Genomic DNA, 20,777 nt, shown 5'->3' on the forward strand with positions numbered 1-20,777 from the left:
GAAAGTATTCAGGTAAATAGCCACCTGGAGTCAACAGATGTTCCTTCTCTAGATTGTCTCACAGATGACAAAATGGTAGATATAGAAATAGATGACAGGGGGATAGAAAAACAGTTAAAGTCGCTCAAAAGAGGAAAGGCTGCTGGCCCTGATGGAATACCAGTTCGATTTTACACAGAGTACGCGAAGGAACTTGCCCCCCTTCAGTGTACTGTAGGTCTCTAGAAGAGCATAGCGTTCCAAAGGATTGGAAAAGGACAAAGGTCATCCCTGTTTTCAAGAAGGAACGTCAAACAGGTGTGCAGAACTATAGACCTATATCTCTAATGTCTATCAGTTGTAGAATTTTGGAACACATATTATGTTCGAGTATAATGACTTTTCTGGAGACTAGAAATCTACTCTGTAGGAATCAGCATGGGATTCGAAAAAAACGATCGTGTGAAACCCAGCTCACGCCATTCGTCCAGGAAACTCGGAGGACCATAGACACAGGTTCCCCAGTAGATGCCGTGTTTCTTGAATTCTGCAAGGCATTTGATACAGTTCGCCACAGTTGTTTAATGAACAAAGTAAGAGCATATGGACTATCTGACCAATTGTGTGATTGGATTGAAGAGTTCCTAGATAATAGAATGCAGCATTTCATTCTCAATGGAGAGAAGTCTTCTGAAGTAAGAGGGATTTCAGGTGTGCCGCAGGGGAGTGTCGGAGGACCGTTGCTATTCACAATATATATAAATGACCTTGTGGATAACATCGGAAGTTCACTGAGCCTTTTTGCAGATGATGCTGTAGTATATCGAGAAGTTGTAACAATGGAAAAGTGTACTGAAATGCAATAGGATCTGCAACGAATTGATGCATGGTGTAGGGAATGGCAATTGAATCTCAATTTAGACAAGTATAATGTGCTGCGAATACATAGAAAGAAAGATACTTTATCATTTAGCTGCAACATAGCAGTTCAGCAACTGGAAGCAGTTAATTGTATAAACTATCTGGGAGTAGGCATTAGGAGTGATTTAAAATGGAATGACCATATAAAATTAATCGTCGCTAAAGCAGATGCCAGACTGAGATTCATTGGAAGATTCCTAAGGAAATGCACTCTGAAAACAAAGGAAGTAGGTTACAGTACACTTGTTCGCCTACTGCTTGAATACTGCTCACCAGTGTGGGATCCGTACCAGATAGGGCTGATAGAAGAGATAGAGAAGATCCAATGGAGAGCAGTGCGTTTCGTTACAGGATCATTTATTAATCGCGAAAGCGTTATGGAGATGATAGATAAACTCCAGTGGAAGACTCTGCAAGAGAGATGCTCAGTAGCTTGGTACGGGCTTTTGTTTATGTTTCAAGAACATACCTTCACCAAGGAGTCAGGCAGTATATTGCTCCCTCCTATGTATATCTTGCGAAGAGACCATGAGGATAAAATCAGAGAAATTAGAGCCCACACAGAGGCATACCTACTATTTTTCTTTCCATGAACAATACAAGACTGGAATAAAAGGGAGAACCGGTAGAGGTACTCAAGGACCCTCCACCACACACTGTCAGGTGGCTTGCAGAGTATGGATGTAGATGTAGATGACCCTCTTCGACTGTTGGCAGTCTCTGTCAGTCAACAGTTGAGATCGGCCTGTACGCTGTTGTGCTGTACGTGTCCCTTCACATTTCCACTTCACTATCACATCAGAAACAGTGGAACTAGGGATGTTCAGGTGTGTGGATATCTTGCGTACAGACATATGATGCAAGTCACACTCAATCACATGACCACGTTCGAAGTCCGTGAGTTCTGCGGAGTGCCCTATTCTGCTCTCTCATGGTGTCTAATGACTACTGAGGTTGCTGATATGGAGTACATGGCAGTAGGCGGCAGCACAATGCACCTAATATGAAAAATGTGTGTTTTGGGGGGTGTCCGGATACTTTTGATCACATAGTGTATCTTAAGAGCTATGAGCACTTGTTCATTCGCAGTATGTCTACTGCAAGGTGCTGACCGCACTAATGAGACAGAAGTAGCAAGATGCTCACACAGGTGTTCTCCACACCACTGTCAACGGTCTTTCATGGAATAGATAGACACACGGACATGAGGTCAGTTCTATCTCTGGCTACATTCCAGTCAACACCTAGTCCACAGCAAGCATCAAGAAAAGTACTGTGTCAAGCGACAACAGAGCTAGAGACAACCAGTTTGACTCTTCAAGTCAATCTGCAAGTCCTTGCATGTATTTGTGAACTTTGTCCTTGGACGGTGCTATGACAAAGAATTTTTTGTATTGAATAGTGTTTCAACTTGTATTACCATCAACAACCTATCTCATCACAAGTGTAGGACTGGTTCTATCAATGTCTATAACTGTACCTAAGGTCTGACCCACAGTCACACCAAAAAAGAAGTTGTATAGCAAAAGATAAGTGTTCCTTTGACTGTAAATATATTGCAATTCTTGTGTTTTACACATACAGTAATCATGACATTTATCTCCTGTTCAGAACACAGTTCATTTGTGACAACCCATCACAACACTGGGACTCTTAACAGGTTGAATTAATAGAAGAAAGAGACAAGATCAGACAAACAGTAGCACTTGTCATGAGACTGTTTAGTCAGCACTAGTGCATTATGTAGATGCTCAGCAAACTCCAGTGGTAGTCACTAAAAAGGAAGCATTGTGCACTACAGAAAGGTTTACTATCTGCACATGATCACAGATGCTACTTTCACCATCCATAAGAAAATTCACCTACACATCCTCTAGAATATGGCTAAAAACAGTCTGAAAGACACTCCACAGAAATGAGAGTGCTTTTTTAGCACCAGAGGTTGCTTGATTTCAATTCTGATGAAAATATGTGGGACCCCTTTGAGCAATGTGTCTACCGTATTTACTCGAATCTAAGCTGCACGCAAATCTAAGCTGCACCTGAAAAATGAGACTCGAAATCAAGGAAAAAAAATTCCCAAATCTAAGCCGCACCTGAAATTTGAGATGCGAAATTTAAGGGAGAGAGAAGTTTTAGGCTGCACCTCCAAATCGAAACAAAGTTGGTCCATTGTAATATGAGAGACAATTTAGGTTGAATGAATGATGATACAGCTACAGTAGTTTGGTTCGAGTCTTAAGCTTAGCAGTTAAGTTTCACCATTGCTATGAGTCACTCGCTCCGTCCGTATTTATACGGGTACCCTTCCTTTTTCACGTTCTTCGTCTGGTTTAAATCGATTGCTTATTTTTCTTTGATCTGATAAGTGCTGTTCTCTTTGTTATAGGTGTTTACGTCACTCTAAGCTGAAAATGCGTTATTGTAAAAAAAAAAAAAAAAAAAAAAACAAGCGAGAGAGGAATTGTCTCATTAGCGAAACAATGGCAAGAGACAGCTGTTTGTTGTTACTTACACTGCTGCTTTCTTTGATAAAGATCAACAAGAACGAAATAATAGACTGCGTATGGTAGAAGATGTTTCTGAACGAGAGTTTAGCTAAAAATTTTCGCCGTTTGAAAATCTTTGCAGATGCCTCTTTTATACATTACATTCTGCACAGAAATTAGTCATCTTCGATTTAAAAATCTAGTCAATTGCCGTGCTTCATTGCTGACTGTATCATTATTAGGCATAAGAATAATACGAATATAAACATGACATCATATGTATATTCTTCCGTGTTTGCTGTTGTCTCTCACTAGTTTTGTAGTTTATTAGGCAGACAGGATTTAAACGAGATAGCAGCAAACACGAAAGAATACATGGTAAAATGTTTATATTCGTATAATTCTTATGGTGAAGAGAATAATGCATGTGATTCACAATTCATAAAAGTACCTATTAGCAACCATCTCTTGTCACAGGTAGGAAAAAATTCAGAACATAGAGTTGGCCATATTGACAAATATCCCAAACAGTCTTGCCAGTCGGATTTTCATAGTACATTGAAATAAATGCTGCTACATTCGAAGATGAACAATATGGAATTTGTATTTACTTCGTTGGATAATGTATGAAAATGCAGTGGTCGAAACTCGGGGCGGAGAAAAAAAACTCGTCTTCCACCTTTTTTTAATTTATTTACTGACTCAGAGGTTTTGGTGCCAGTATTTATCTTTATGCCTGCAAAGCATGCCTGTGTAGCGCTACATATATTTGACGGCACCTACCAACATTTTTCAGAACTTCTGCTTACTTTGCACTCGATTCTAAGCCGCAGGCGTTTTTTTTTTTGTTTTTAATTACAAAAACTGGACAAAAGTGTGGCTTAGATTCGAGTAAATACGGTATATCTCAAACTCAGTTGTGACAGACTGTCATGAGTTGTGGGCGGTGGCTGAACCTTCATGGACCCCTTTTTTTTTATTTTTTTTTATTTTTTTTTATTTTTTTTTTTAGGTCGGGGGTGCGGATTGTCATCAGTCTGCCAACTGGTTAGATGCAGCCCACCATGATTTCCTCTCCTCTGTGAATCTTTACATTTCAACATAGTACTCTCACCCATTGATCTCAATTATTTGTTGTGTACAGTGTGCCCCAGGAGGAATGGTCAGAATTCAAGAATATGTCAGGAACGATTGGTCGATGTAAAAAAGTCAAGTAAATATGGGTTCTAAAATGGATACCTTAAGAGCTACAAGCACTTCTCATTACTGTGAAAGTCATCTCTTCTACTGCAAGCTCTTTACCTTCCATAATTTCGCAGGAGATAGTATGGAACAAAACAAGAAAGAAGTCCACTAAACGTAGGCTCTAAAATTTATACCTTAATAGCTATGAACTTTTGTTCAATAGAAGAGATGTGTTTCACTGTAGCGAAGATGAATGAATACTCCTAACTCTTAAGGTATGCATTTTACTGCTAATGTTTACTGGACATTTTTTGCTTGTTTTGGTCCATACTACCTCCTCCCAAAATGAAGAAAGCAAAGAACTTGCAGTAGAAGACCTGTATTTCACAATATTGAGGATGAACAGATGCCGGTAGCTCTTACGGTATGCATGTTAGAGTCTGTGTTTACTGGACCTTTTTTTCTTGTTTTGGTGTAAGGAATTTGTTCCAAAATCTTTAAAATATCATTCTGAAACATCCTGTAGATACGTCTCTGTTCTTGATGGTAAAATGTGCCACCATATGCAGCTGATCATTGACACTCCAGACTTATAGAAGTTTATATCTACTTGGTAACTGAAGAGTTGTGCCTGCTTCCATCCAAGGGGAATGTTTTGTATTGAACAACTTTTCATAGTTTTGGTGTTGTCTGTGTCAGTTGAGAAAATGGTCTCTATACGTTCCTCAAAAGTTAACCCAGTGTTGCAGCTTGTCTTGAAATAAGAAAATGATAATTATATTTTTACTTACACTTAACATTCATTTTGGATTCCAATAATGCCATATTGGAGTCTTGGTGTAAATTCCCCACATCAAGGTTGTTCCCCATGCATGGCTATTTTCTGGGTACTCTGTGTACCAATGGAAGGAAGCAAGAAAGCTCAGGGCTTAAAATATTGTTGACGCTGAAGTCATGAGAGATGGAACACAAACGCAACAAAATCGACCATGGGCTTCATGAACCACCAATTCTGGTTTCTGCATTAAGCAATTTAGAGAAAGAACGAAGTACTGATATGTGTATGGCCAGATGGGTGTTTGAATTGCAATCCTTCTGAACCGTAGTCCAGTGTCTTACCATTGCACCATCTCGCTTGCTCTCTATGTACCCAATCCTCAAGAGTGATAAAACTTAGTAATATTAACAATAGATTGTACTTATTAGAAAAGAAGATGTTGCAAAAAGAATGGTATGTCAAAGTAAGCATTGAAATTATGGACTTTGGATTTCTTCTGTTGGAAGAAGTGTCCGATAAATGAAAATGAAGTGTTTTGTTGTAGTGATGAAAAGACCAGAATACACAGGAGATGTATCCACGAGTACAAACTCCACTTCCAACTGCAAAAATAAAGAAAGAGATTATTTTTACCCAAATTTGTTTTGCCACAGTTGTGGTAAGACCAGATTTTACATTACATCTAAGTTCTCAGAACGTATTAAGAAATACCTGCTGACAACACCACAATTGTGATGAAATGTGTTTGTGTAAAAACACAAAACATATATTCTTGTAATAAGTCAGGTCTTCTTAAGCTAACACAAGGAGGAAAGGATATTTCTATTTTCCCCATTTCATACCATTTTTGCTCTTCTCACTCTGCCACGTTTTATGAGGTTCATTTGTAAAATAAAGAAAATTTGCACATATACCTTGTACAATGTGTCAGTGGTAGCGGAACAATCATTTCCTGTGCTCAGTATGATGTACAGAGTTTTTTTGGTTGTGTGTGCAGTTCATGTGGCAAATATATTAATGTGATGTTCTGAAAAACTTGTGCCAATTAACAAGAAAATTGCAATTGTTGAGGCCTGTGAAAGTGAGATACGTGATTTCATTTTTGAAGGCATAAGGTGATAGACACTGCAACATTAAACATGGATTTGTAATAGTAAACGTGGTCAGTTTCTGGTGGTGCTGATTAATATTTAAGAACAGACAAACCAATGCCCGTGTCAGTGAGAAATTTTAGTAACTTTCCATCATCATGTATGCTTTGGGAAATAACAATGGACTGCAAAATGAAACAAAATCAGCAGTGTCCAAAACTGAAGAAGTATCTTGCTTGCAGTCATTGTGTGAATTCTGTTTATCTTCAGGATGCCGTCATGCCCCTCTTAAACCCAAAATTGCTCTGGGACAACGTACCAATGGGCAACTAAGAAAAGTGTTGAATGCTGTGAAATGATAAACTTCAATATGTGCTCTTTTTTCATTGTTCTTGCACATGATTGAAGCACTAAGTAAAGGAAATGTATAATGTTTTATAATTTCATAAATTTGTGTCCAACATGATAAGCATAATGGAAGCTATTTGAAACAAGTGAGAATATCAGTTTCACTCTAGACCCCAATGTCCAACATTACTAACTTGTCTGGTTTCAGCTTGTGAGGAAGAATGGGCTGCCATTCCTCCACAGACATTCAAACATCCCATTGAAAGTATCCGCAACAAAGTTCAAGCCATCAGAAAGGCAAATGGTGGACATGCCCCATATTAATGTCCACTATTAGTTGTCCAAATACTATTGATCATATAGTGTATGTCACTGCCCAAAGTTTGCAATTAAAAAAGATACATGCAAACATAAAAAAAGTTTTGCATCACCTCGGTTCCGAGAGTTCCAGAACCTATACAGAAAATTGAAGTAGAGATCAACGTAAACATCATTTCCACACTTTTTATTGCTCATGAAAACAACACATTGCATGCTGTACCACCATACAGCGAGATCTTCAGAGGTGGTGGTCCAGATTGCTGTACACACTGGTACCTCTAATACACAGTAGCACGTCCTCTTGCAATGATGCATGCCTGTATTCATCGTGGCATACTATCCACAAGTTCACCAAGGCACTGTTGGCCCAGATTGTCCCACTCCTCAATGGCGATTCGGTGTAGATCCCTCAGGGTGGTTGGTGGGTCACGTTGTCCATAAACAGCACTTTTAAATCTATCCCACGCATGTTCTATAGGGTTCATGCCTGGAGAACATGCTGGCCACTATAGTCAGGCAATGTCGTTATGCTGAAGGAAGTCATTCACAAGAAATGCATGATGGGGCTGTGGATTGTCATCTGTGAAAACAAACGCCTCACCAATATGCTGCAGATATGGTTGCACTATTGGTCGGATGATGGCATTCACGTATCGTACAGCAGTTACGGCACCTTCCATAAGCACCAGCAGCGTACGTCAGCCACACATAATGCCACCCCAAAACAGCAAGGAACCTCTACCTTAATGCACTAGCTGGACAGTGTGTATAAGGTGTTCAGCCTGACTGGGTTGCCTCCAGACACGTCTCTGGTTGAACGTATATGCAACACTCTTTGGTGAAGAGAATGTGATGCCAATCCTGAGCGGCCCATTCGGCATGTTGTTGGGACCATCTGTACCGCACTGCATGGTGTCGTGGTTGCAAAGATGGACCATGCCATGGATATCGGGAGTGAAGTTGCGTATCACACTGCCTATTGCGCACAGTTTGAGTCGTAACATGATTTCTGTGGCTGCATGAAAAGCATTATTCAACATGGTGGCATTGCTGTCAAGGTTCCTCTAAGCCGTAATCTGTAGGTAGCAGTCATCCACTGCAGTAGTAGCTCTTGGGTGGTCTGAGCAAGGCATGTCATCAACAGTTCCTGTCTCTGTGTATCTACATCTACATCTACATCTACATCTACATGACTACTCTGCAATTCACATTTAAGTGCTTGGCAGAGGGTTCATCGAACCACAATCATACTACCTCTCTACTATTCCACTCCTGAACAGCGAGCGGGAAAAATGAACACCTAAACTTTTATCTCCTCCATGTCCGGACATCATCACTTTGGTTCACTCCGAGACACCTGAACACTTCTCTTGTTGAGAGCCCTTCGTGGCACAAAGTAATAATGTGGACAAAATTGAACCGCAGTATTGAGTGTCTAGGCGTGGTTGAACTACAGACAACACAAGCCGTGTTCCTCCTTCCTGGTGGAATGGCTGGAACTGGTTGTCTGTAGGATCCCCTCCGTCTAATAGATGCTGCTCATGCTTCGTTATTTACATCTTTGGGCAGGTTTAGTGACATCTCTGATCAGTCAAAGGGACTGTGTATGTGATACAATATCCACAGTCAATGTCTATTTTCAGGATTTCTGGGAACCGGAGTGATGCAAAACTTTTTTTGATGTGTGTATTTCCATAAAGAAAAATGGCTGAACAAGAAAATTTCTTCCATAAAAGAAATAGGGGATATGGCTAGCCTAGCTGCTAATCCTGCTTGGCAGCAACATGGCGTTCTCTCTGTGAGCATTATTGTCAGTTGGCCTCATGCCTCTTAGATATGGTAAGAATACTGGAAGAGTCATCTGACAGCCTACAATTTATCTCCAGTACATCTCAGGTGTGTTCTGTAGAATCCAAATGCAACTTTACTGGGCAGTCTATGAGAATGAACAAGCTGCACCTCTAGAAACCTATAAACATGGTAACAGTGTTTCATCTCTGTACTTCTGGACATTAACACTGTACCTCCGCCCAACAAACCGAGCGAGGTGGCGCAGTGGTTAGCACCCTGGTCAGGCATTCGGGAAGACGATGGTTCAATCTTGTGTCCGGCCATCCTGATTTCCCTAAATCGCTCCAGGCAAATGCCGGGATGGTTCCTTTGAAAGGGCACGGCCGACTTCCTTCTCCGTCCTTCCCTAATCCAATGAGACCGATGACCTCGCTGTTTGGTCTGCTTCCCCAAACAACCCAACCCAACAATAATGATATGAAGCTCTATATACCCATCCTGCATGATGCCTACCCATACCAAGACTCTGCAAAATGGCTCATTCAACTTTTAGTTGAACATTTGCTGGCCTATTATGAATTTTTGGCAGAAATTTTAAGCGAAGCGACGAGGTACAGTCAACACCATTTATGATGTAATAAACTGCGCTATAGAAATACACACTGCTCACGACAAAAGTGTGTACAAATCTGAGGCATTGTAGGCCTGAATGCACTGGTTTTGATTAGTATTGAACGCTACAAGTACATTTTCCTGTACATGTAGCACATTTCCAGTCGTGGGGAAATCTTGATGGCTATTTACAGCGGTTGTTCAGATTTTCGCTTCCCATTTTTCCCAGTTACATATCACTTTTGGGCACTAGTGTATGTCTGTGGATTTCACTAGAGCAATTAACTTTAAATTAATGAAGCTAACACACTGAAGGTGTAATAGAACAATTTTCTCTTGATTAGCTCGTTTATGAGTAAGAATGTTTGAAATTTATTTTATTCCATAACAACTGTTGATAACAGAAATTAGGTACTACTGGGTGGCTATAATTAAACTTTCCCTATTTAACAGGTTATAACACAGAAACTAATTACTATATGAGTACCAAACTTGGTAGCATTAATGTCTAGAGTAAGGAGTGCATGATTTCCATGTGTCACAGTACCATCGTCCAGCTCCAACTATGGCCACCAGATACCGTGATCAGTCATCATGATTCATAGTCTCACACACCTGACTAGGCGCAGTGCACTTGTTGATGTGTCAATATGAGTTTGGACAAAAGTAGCAGGGTAGTATTGGTGAAGCTCTATTATGAAAACAATAGTAATGCTGCAGCTGCACTTCGAGACCATCGTTGGCTGAGAGGACTATGGAGGGGTCCTCTGTCTCCACCTGCTGTGCAGAGCATGATGATGAAGTTAGAATCAACTGGAGAACTGGGCATCACTCCGGGAAGAGGCCGACGACTGGTTGCACCACAGGTAGTTGATGAAATCACTGTTGCTATGGAAGACAGCACTGCATGCAATTCCCAATCATCAGGCTGAGCGCATGCTGTGTCTTGACAGTTAAATATCCCATAGTCCACTTTATGGAAGGTGCTTTGAACCATTCTCAAATGGTATTGATACAAGGGCCATATTGTACAGCAGCTTGCACCACAGGATGCACAGCAAAATGTTGACTTCACTCTCCACTTTCTTGCAAGGATTGAAGTTGACGAGGGCTGTCCTTGGACCATCCTATGGACAGACGAAGCTCATTTTTCTCTTTCGGGTAAGGTGAACACACAGGATTTCCGAGTGTGGTGATCTTCACCTCCAGTCACTGTGCATGAAGTTCCTCTGCATAGTGAATGTGTCACCCTATGATGTGGTTTCACAGCTACGTTCATTCTTTTTTGAACAGGTTGGCACTCAAGGACCAAAGACGTGCAGTGTGACTGTGATATGTTTCGCCAGCATGTAATACCCATGCTACAGGAGAGAGACGCATTGAACTTAACAGTTTTCATGCAAGATGGGTCTCCACTGGACATTTGCTTGTGAAGTTCACCTGCTTCTCCTAAACACATTTGGTAATGATAGAATTATCAGCCAACCGTTTCCAAATGCTTGCGCGGCATGATCGCCTGATCTGACTCTGTGTGATTTCTAGTTGTGGGGCTGCCTGAAGGACAGGGTTTATCAGGGGAACATTCACACATGTGCTGACCTAAAAATCAAAAGAGGTAGCCAGCATACCTATGGACATGCTTTGTTCTGCTGTGCAGAGGGCAACCCTGTGCTTTCAGACTCTTCTGGACACTGATGGGCACCATATGAGCCCCTGTTGTAGCAGTAATGGAACCAGTATGTAATGGTATGATGTACCACAGCAGCACATTAAAAGCGTTTCAATTGAATTGATTCTGCATTATTTCTCTTCCCCATGTCCGTGATATTAATGCTAACAAGTTTGCTATGTGTATGGTTATTAGTTTCCGTGTTATAACGTGTTAAATAGGGAAAGTTTAATTATAACTGCCCAGTATACTGGAAATGTGCATAATAAGTTTATGAGTAATAATGCCCCTAAAAATTATCTCATTTCATTTGAACTAACTTTCTTCGAGCTTATAACCTGTACAGGACAAGTGCTCTACCATCTGAGCTACCGAAGCATGACTCACGCTCGGTCCTCACAGCTTTACTTCTGCCAGTATCTCTTCTCCTACCTTCCAAACTTTACAGAAGCCATGTCTCCGCAGTATCCTTTCTTTCAGGAGTGCTAGTTCTGCAAGGTTCGCAGGAGAGCTTCTGTAAAGTTTGGAAGGTAGGAGACAAGATACTGGCAGAAGTAAAGCTGTGAGGACTGGGCGTGAGTCGTGCTTCGGTAGCTCAGATGGTAGAGCACTTGTCCGTGAAAGGCAAAGGTCCCGAGTTCGAGTCTCGGTCGGGCACACAGTTTTAATCTGCCAGGAAGTTTCAGATATATTGTGCTTTGGCATGATAACTGCTTACACTTGCCTTTTGTTTTTTAATACATTTTTGCCAAAGAAATGTTATCAATTCTGCAAAATTAAAATTGCTTTCTTAAATAATGTATCTAGTTGAAGAACTATCTTTGACTCTCTGTCCATTCCTTGAATACATTAGTGAAGAATGCATCAAGCAATGCCTTTAATATGAAATAGTGTGGTGCATGTGTCTAAACATGGAAATCAGTTCTGCTATTGACACGCAGTCTGTTACACAATACTATTCCATAGTGGCAAGTGGTTTTAAAAAGAATACTAAGAAAAGCTACAGACATGTTTTTTTTTTTATTGTCAGATGTGTGCAAAAGTCCTAACAATAGTTAAGTCGTCATTTAACTTTTCCCATTGTTATGGTGTTTACAATTTCTTCTGCCTGTCCGCTTAGGAGGGTTTTACTGTACATGCTGCACACAATACTCTGTTGTCAAAGATATTTTACAACTCTGTGGAAGAAAGTCAGTTGCCTGTTTTAGCACTTTGTGGGTAATGCACACCATGTCCGTGCCATTCCAAAAGGCATATATGCCTCCTGACTTGTGACAGATGATGAGCACTAGAGTTGGTCATCAGATCTGGTTGACTGGTAAGTAAGTTGGAGTATTCAACTTACACATTTGCTCAGGTTGTCTCTGGTACTACTGTATAAGGCGACAATCAAGTTTAAGTCAAACTACTGGAAGTGGAGTAGGCAGTCAATTGTATGGAGTAGTGCTAGCCAATGTATGTGGAGTTACCAACAAGTATTCTCCAAACAGGCTATTCCTGTACTGTCAGATGGAGCTATAAGGAAATGGAGGAAGTGACTCTTGACAAAAAAAGAGTGAGCAGACTGTGTATTGTGGTGTATTTTACATGCCATGTAGAGAAGAATTTCCTCTGAGAATACTATTGGGTTTGTAATTGGGGAAATAAATTATCTTCAGTTACCACAAAACAATGGGGCTCAGTGACTAAGTGGGCAGGCCCCAGGCTGTGAGTCCAAAGGTCGAAATGGTAGGGTTTGACTCACAGTTTGACCTATATTTTTTCCTGTTACTTATTGCTTTTTTCACCTCTGTCAGTGATTTTGTGATGAAGACAACTTGACCTATTTGTGGAAAAATGAAGAACAAGTGTGTAGCAGTTGTTTGAAGAAACAGTTAATCAAAATGTTGTTTTTCTTCCTTGTATGGAAATGACAATTATTTATGAGTAACCATGAGTTTAATGCTAACCTCCTGATTTCAAAACCAAATAAAACTGATTTTATGAATCATATTTTTTTATTATTGATTATTAATGTGGACACATATCTAAAGTTTTATTTTACACAGTTTTGAAATTCATATTAGGCAGGTACCACCCTCATAGCCCATAGACTGAATAAGCTGATTTCTGGTGATTGTTGCGCTCTTTTTTTTTAAGAAACTGGGGCCACTGTGACAGTAATAGTAAATTCAGACTGTTATGTGAAAATGCAGGAGAAATTTTTTTCCACGACTTGATGAATTGAATTTAGGGAACATTTGGTCCCAACAGAATGGAGCAGCGGCTCACACTTCAAGGGCATCAATGGTTGTTTTGAGGAAACAGAGCCCGGAGCATCTTATCTCAGTAAGGGACGATTTGGAGTGGTCATCCTGCTCCTCTGATTTGGCCCCCAATGCTCTCTCTCTCTCTCTCTCTCTCTCTCTCTCTCTCTCTCTCTCTCTCTCTCTCTCTCTCTCTCTCTCTCTCTGCCTCTCTTTGAAATCTTGTGAAGGCCAAGATGCAGACAGAAACTGCCAACAACCTGCTGCTATGCTGGTAAGGATCATGAGAAACGTCAGAAATTGGTTTATTCAGTGTATAGGCAATGGAGGGCATCACCATCCTGATACAATTTTCAAAAGTGTGTGAAATAAAACTTTAGATATGCACCTACATTATTTAAATAAAAAAATTCTGCTTCATATAATGGGTTTTATTGCTTTTTGAAATCAGGAATTTATGATGCTGCACCCTGTGTAATTGACCATAACCATTTTTTTTTCTTATTGCATATAAAAACATGTATTCCACTGTTAACTGTTTCTTTCTGTTTCTCATGTCAAAACGAATAAAATTCCTCTTGCTGTAAATTCAATCATGATCTTCAAATTTTTTAATTCTTTTATAACAGTTTCACTCTTATAAAACAAAATCTGCTTACTCATACCTTTATGAATTTGTACCTAGTATTTGCAAGCTATAAATTATAGACACTTTTCCTGTTCTCTATACTATTAATCCCTCTAAACCACAAATAAACACAAAAATTTCTGAATATCTTTGCATCCTAATGTACCAAGAACTTCTGTTGGAAACAGAAGGCAGACAGCTAGATATACCAATTTGAACTTCCGGCACTTCCTGTCCATCCAGAGGGAGTTGGAGACTTTACTCAATTGTTCAAAACATCCACCTCTGGAAAAACTGCTTTATGACCAGCACTAGTGAGCACCTCATGGAGCTCCATCTTCATTGTCTGAGTTTGGATTTGGTGAACCCGGGGAGGAATGACCCTCTAGGACACCTGTCATACTTCTGTTGCATAAATCGTGGCCTGACAAGCAAAGCCTTCTCTGGGTAGACCATATTTTCTTACCTGATTATGACACTTGGAGTCTGTTGGTGGTAATACGAAGGCGTCCTGAAAAGTAATGCCTCCGAATTTTTCATGTGAAAACTCATAAAGCTTTTAAAATACAACAAATGTTATTAACAATCTACATCATCTATCTCATGCCTACATATGTATTTCTCAACATATTCACGCTGGCAATGAACACAGTTCTCCTAACAAGGGACAAGTTTGTCAATACTGGCTCTGTAGAATGTTTGACTTTGTTGGCAGAGGCACAACCTCATCTCTGCTTGCACTGCTTCAGCAATTTCAAAGTGGAATCCTCCAAGATGTTCTTTAAGTTTGGAAACGCACTTCCATGTTACAATTCAGAGCCCTCTTGTGGCAGAAGGTTGCAAATATGTAGACATGAAGAATAAAGATGTAGAATGTTACTAATATTTGTTTTATTTAAAAAGTTTTAAGCTTTTTCACATAAAAAGTTGGAGACATTATTTTTCAACATGACCTTGTAAAAACCCTCACAATGGACCGGATGAAGCAATATCGAGCACCCACATCCAATCCAACAAGACAACTTCTGATTTCAGTCCTCCTGAGCCCATACAAACAAAAATAAGACTGGCAGGTAGCAATGGAACACAAGTAAAATCACGGAATGTGTTTTATTTCAAAGAAATATGGAGGAAGTGTTGAGAAACTGTTACCCTTTCATATTCAGAAATTGCCTGGTGGCTGTCAGTTACACAGTTAACTTGCATCCAGTCTTGTCTTGCTGGTCTAATGTTTAACTTTTGTCATGTCCTGGAACCTGTTGATTGATGGGAACCACAACTTGTCATTTCACACACCCTCCTCATTTCAGATTCAGGCTTTAAGACTATAGACACAACCTTCTAAAGTGCCTTCCAGAGCAGTATTGATTAATAAAAGAAAAGATAAAGCTCTTGAATGTTTCTAGAGAGTCATGCCATCATCATATATTGGTTTACCGGATGCACGACCACTAAATGCAGAAATTGGTTATCACACTTCACAAAGAGAGCTAGATTATTTTTGTCCTTGATCCACTGACTAACTTTGCTCTTTTGGCAAGCTATCACTGCAGCATAGTTGTAGCATTGTGAACTACAATCTTAAATATCCATTCCCTCCTTTACCAGTTAACCACATATGTCATTCATGAGGTTTATGGTGACTTTCTGGCATATTTCAATGAAACCAAGAGAAAACTCAGAAAGATGTATTGGCTTCATTTCAAAATCTGCGCCCACATCTCATAATTTGTCATGCACTCACAGTGCACCTTATGAGTAGTCAAACAAAAGCTCATAGTATTTGGATTTCCATGTCTAGCTGAGTATACTCACAAATGAGGAGCTCATTGTGTATAAATGGAGGCAGTGAAGGTGTGGTACCTTTTTAATTTTCTGTGTGGATGAGGTGTTTTTTAATGACAGGACTGAAATTTGCAAGCTTCAGTAGACCAACAATGTTTCCTCCATTGTAGATGTCATTGTCTGCCCGAATCTGCTCTCCATGTCTGCACAAATCCAAACTTTTCCATTGCAAGTTACTTTATGCAGTGAACAGCTCTTTTTTAGTAGATAGCACTATTTTTCCTTTGCGTCTTTGATCCGTTTCTGAAGTTCTATGCCAGTCACTCCTTTATTTTCAATGAGATTTCTCTCGAAGCCCTTCCATTGTGTGAAATTCTCACGATGATTTTTCATGTTTTCTTGGTGGCCCACTTTTTTGGGTACTGTAAATCTGTCCTCCTGCTCCAAATCGGACAATGGTATGCAACTTGGAGGACAGAAGAAAAAACACACGAAAGTGCCTATTTATTTTACAGAGAATAAACCAACCGGAAATACATCACTTCTTCAGCACTATGATTGTACAATTTCCTTTTGAACCAACATCTGTTCATTTAGCAATTATTTGTCAGATGAAATGGTCCTACAGAGTTTTTAAAGTACATCCAACCATACTTAGCATTTGTCAGGCAAATCTACTACTGCTCTTGTCTCTTAGTCAAACATCAAGAGTTTTAATAATATACAGAAAGTTCTTGTTGAAAATTGTAAATTATTTAGAAATAAAGGAGACCACTCACCAAAAGGCAGAAGCCTGCATCATCAATAGGAACATAAACAAAAGGTATGAAGCTTGGCTAGCTTTTGGACAGCACTTCCATTTTTTAGCTGTAAGAAAAACCTGCGCGCGGACACACACACACACACACACACACACACACACACACCAGCTCTTTACCGAAGTAAATGATGATCATTTCTCCCAGTGTAGGTTGGCATTGAGAAAATATTTTCGCATTCGGACGAGAAAGTTGGTGATTTAAATTTTGTTTGAAGATCCCGCCGCAGCAAGAAACACCTTTGTTTTAATGATGGCCATCCAAAATCCTGTATCAAGTCCATGACACTCCCTCCCCTATTTCTCACTAATATTAAACATGCTGCCCTTCTTTGATCTTTCTTGATGTACTCTGTTGACCCTACCTGGTAAGGACCCCAGACTGCACAATGGTACTCCAAAAGAGGATGGACAAGAGTACTGTAGGTAGTCTCTTTAGTAGATCTGTTGGATCTTCTAGGTTTTCTGCCAGTAAAATGCAGTCTTTGGTTCACCTTCCCTTCAACATTTTGTATGTGTTCCTTCCCTACTCAGACAATCATGCATATTGCCACAATACAACGAGTTTACTTGTAGTATTCATGCAAGTTATTTGTCCTGTAACCACAAAATAGAAATGAAAAGAGGAAAAACAATTCAAGATTCAGGTACAAGAAGAGAATGATCTTGCGCTTTCAGTTCTAGTAATTACCTAATCAGCATATCATGCTAATATAAATGCAACTGCGCACAAAAACAGTAATACGTAAAATAAAGGAAAGGCAGCCTCTTACATACAGCAGGATGATGTGTGGCATACAGAAACAGTAGCTTTTGAGCTCTTGCTGTTTCTATGGTGAAGGCACACATTCACATTCACACACACAACCACAGAGATACCCAAACACTCATACCTGTGGGCATGACGAAACTGCAAAATTTGTACATAAAATATTCACACTAGTTGTTAGGGAGCCCTACGGTGTAATATGTAATCAAAACTGTGGGACTGCTTAGCACTTTTTGCCTTCCCAGAGCATTGCCAGATTTGAGAATGAAAGGAAGTGCAAGAAAAATTTCTAATACCGACTGTTGATCAATCGATAACTTTTAGAATTGTAATCTAACACTTTTGTACTGTGCTACTGATCCACACAACATGCACAAACCTATGTGCACTACAAAACTGTGTCTAAAGTACAAAAGTGAAGGAATTTTCTCATATCCAAACTCAATTCATAGATTCTCCACCTCAAAAATGGTAACAGTGCTGACATGCAAGCAAAGAGGTCATTTAGGATGTGTGTGAGGGAGAGCCTAGACATCTTAAAGGTCAATAAAATTCATGTTCAAACCCCAAGGATGGATTAGTGAGTCCGCTTGGCTAATAAAGAGTCCTAGGCTAATTTTAGAATTGATGAGATGTGGGAAGACCTATACCCCAGATTAATTTTATTAAAATTAATTTTATGAGGTTTTAAATTGACACCTAGCTTTTATTAGTGTATACAGTGATTGTGTTAACAAAATATGTCTAAAATAATTGCTATCCTGAGAGCACCATGGACATCAGGACCATAACAATGACGTCTGGATTCCATTTTGTGTCTGGCAACATCCTGTTTGCATCCTTAAAAACTGAGTCACCATCCCTGTTGTGTAATGAGTGAGAGTTTGAGCTCAGAAAGGAGATAAGAGGTTAGTGTTATCCATCAAAGAGCTTTGGTGTAAGGTTTCATTGGGAAGAGAGGGGACTGTTGTAATATGACAGTGAGTGTTGAGAAATGAGAGAGGTGTTTTCTAATTCTTTACTTGTCTGAAATTTCTTTTTATTACCAAACCACTACTCTGTGTTAGCTAAGTAATCCTCCACTGTATAGAAAGCATTTTTCAATAGGTACTTTTTAACTGTCTTTTAAAATAAGTTTGGCTTAATAATCTCTCTAACCACTGTAAGCAAATTATTAAACAGTTTTATTCCTTGCTAGCAATTGTCACCCAGTAAAATGGACCATTTTTAAATTTTTTATCTTACTATTTTGTAGTAGTTTTTATTGTATTATTTGTCATAGTGTTTATCTGTGTTAAATGTTATTGGTCTTTGTGTGGCATTTTTGATTAGTGTTGTACTTTAAATTCTATTCATTGTGTTTTTTGGTTATTCCTGTTCAGTTTTAGAGTTTGTTGTGTTAATTGATTTTAACCACACTCCTCTTAATTTATTTGGTGTAAGTGCAATACTGACTGAACAGCTTAACACCCTAAAGCAACAGCAACTGCGTATCAGCATCAAATGTCTGTTGAACCTTTACATTTTTCTTACACATTTTGTATACATTTCATTTCTTCAGTATCTCTTGCTGTTTGTCTGCTTTTGTCCACTAATTTATATAATGCCAATATTTTTTATGTATTTTAATGGAACGTATATGAGGAGAAATCCATTCAGTTCTTGGGTTCCATCGATGGGCAGTGTGTTACACAAGCAGTGATCATGATGTAAACAATATTGTGAGTTATATTTGTTTCTTAATTTTGTAGACTGACAGTGAAAAAGAGGAATCTGGACAAACACTTGAAGAAAAAACCTATGTTTACCCTGCAGAAACACCTGATGGTTTGAACCTACTGAATGCATCATTCATTGTGAACCATACAGACCCATCTTTATTGCCAGCAAATACTGGAGTCTTGACACATGGCAGTCAAGGAAGGCCTTCTCCCAACAGTACTAACATTTTTAAAGATGCCATGTTAGTCAATATGCCTTCATCTGGCAGTGCTGAATCTTCTACCAGCACATCAGATATTTTGTGTAAGTAATCATTAACTTTGCTGTGATACTATGTAGTTCTTTAAGAAATAAGTGATGGAACTTACCATTTAGTTGAGACATCAAGTTGTTGAAGGCACATAAATATGACTAAAAATGTTGATAAACTTTTGTACAATGCCCTCCTCCAAAGTTATCACACACACACACACACACACACACACACACACACACACACACACCTCTGCATGGCTACATAGTCCTAGCCAGCTAAATTGTACCAGAATTGCTGCTCCACTGGGGTGAGGGGTTCTATCCAGTGGAGTGGGTGAGAGATGAAAGGAAGTGGACACAAGGAAGTAAAGCTGGAGAGAAGAGTGGCTTACAGCTAGGAAGGAGAAACTTTTGCTATCCTTTATAGGCTTGCAGTACCAGTGAATTCATTCTGGTGCGAGCAGGGAATGTTGCATGTGGCGCACGATAACATGGGTGTGTGGACTGTAAGGGGTAAGATAGAACATAGGAAAAGGAAGAGAGTGTGGCACCATGCCCATGAAATCCACTACCACAGCATTTTTATCCAGCTTCAGCAGTGGCCATGTGAAGCAGGCTTGCCACTGTTACCCACAGCCAGCTCCCTGGCCAGCAAATACTAACGCATCGGGCAGCTGTCAGCAGGGTCTCGTCCAGTTGCACCTTCTCTGCCGTATACAAATTTTTCAAGTCAGACCAGCTCCATGCCAGTCCACATTCAGTCGTCAGTGATAGGACTTTGTACTTGGACAGTTAATAATAGTGTTAATATTTCTGTAATGTTGTCACTATTTGGCAAGTAATTATCACCTGATGTAACTTTGTGTATGTAGTGGTTATCAATAATGAGTATGGGTACAGCAGAGAGGACTATGGGAATGCAGATTGAATGAAGTTTTGGGGGGGGGGGGGGGTGGCAGGCAGCGTGCGTGGAGGTCTAGTACTGGGAAAGGGTTACAGGTGGATGTGTGACAGAGGCTTGGGAATGAGGGTGGGAATCAATCCTATTCCCTGGGTTTGCTACTGCTCTCTCTCAGCTCTTAGCCATCCTTCCCTCCAACCCCCCCTCACTCTCCACACTTCCTTTTTTCCTTTATGTCCCCTAGCATATAACACCTCTTAACCCTGTTGAATTATAGTACTGATACAACGTAATTATCAGGGACAATGTATATGTATGTATGTATGTGTATTGGTATTCTGTAGTTAGCTGTGAAGAAGGACCTCTTCTGAAAGTTTTGCAGCATTTTTATTTTAGTTGTGTGCCTTTTTTAATATCAATGCCTCAGCTCCACATTGTGTTCTTATTTTCTCTCATTCCGTTATTTATAT

The 20,777-nt window shown here is 39.7% G+C and overlaps 1 protein-coding gene across 2 annotated transcripts in view; it reads left to right on the forward strand.

The window, feature by feature from the left end:
• LOC126298532 (DNA polymerase zeta catalytic subunit) overlaps positions 1-20,777 on the forward strand; it is a 214,151-nt gene that overhangs the window by 47,102 nt on the left and 146,272 nt on the right. For both annotated transcript variants that reach the window (XM_049989893.1, XM_049989894.1), the window contains exon 8: positions 19,181-19,454. In XM_049989893.1, coding sequence (XP_049845850.1) covers positions 19,181-19,454 — 274 coding nt within the window. The remainder of the gene's footprint in view (positions 1-19,180; positions 19,455-20,777) is intronic.

This window comes from Schistocerca gregaria, chromosome X (assembly GCF_023897955.1).
Source record: "Schistocerca gregaria isolate iqSchGreg1 chromosome X, iqSchGreg1.2, whole genome shotgun sequence".
In the NCBI taxonomy this organism is placed as follows: Eukaryota; Metazoa; Arthropoda; class Insecta; order Orthoptera; family Acrididae; genus Schistocerca; species Schistocerca gregaria.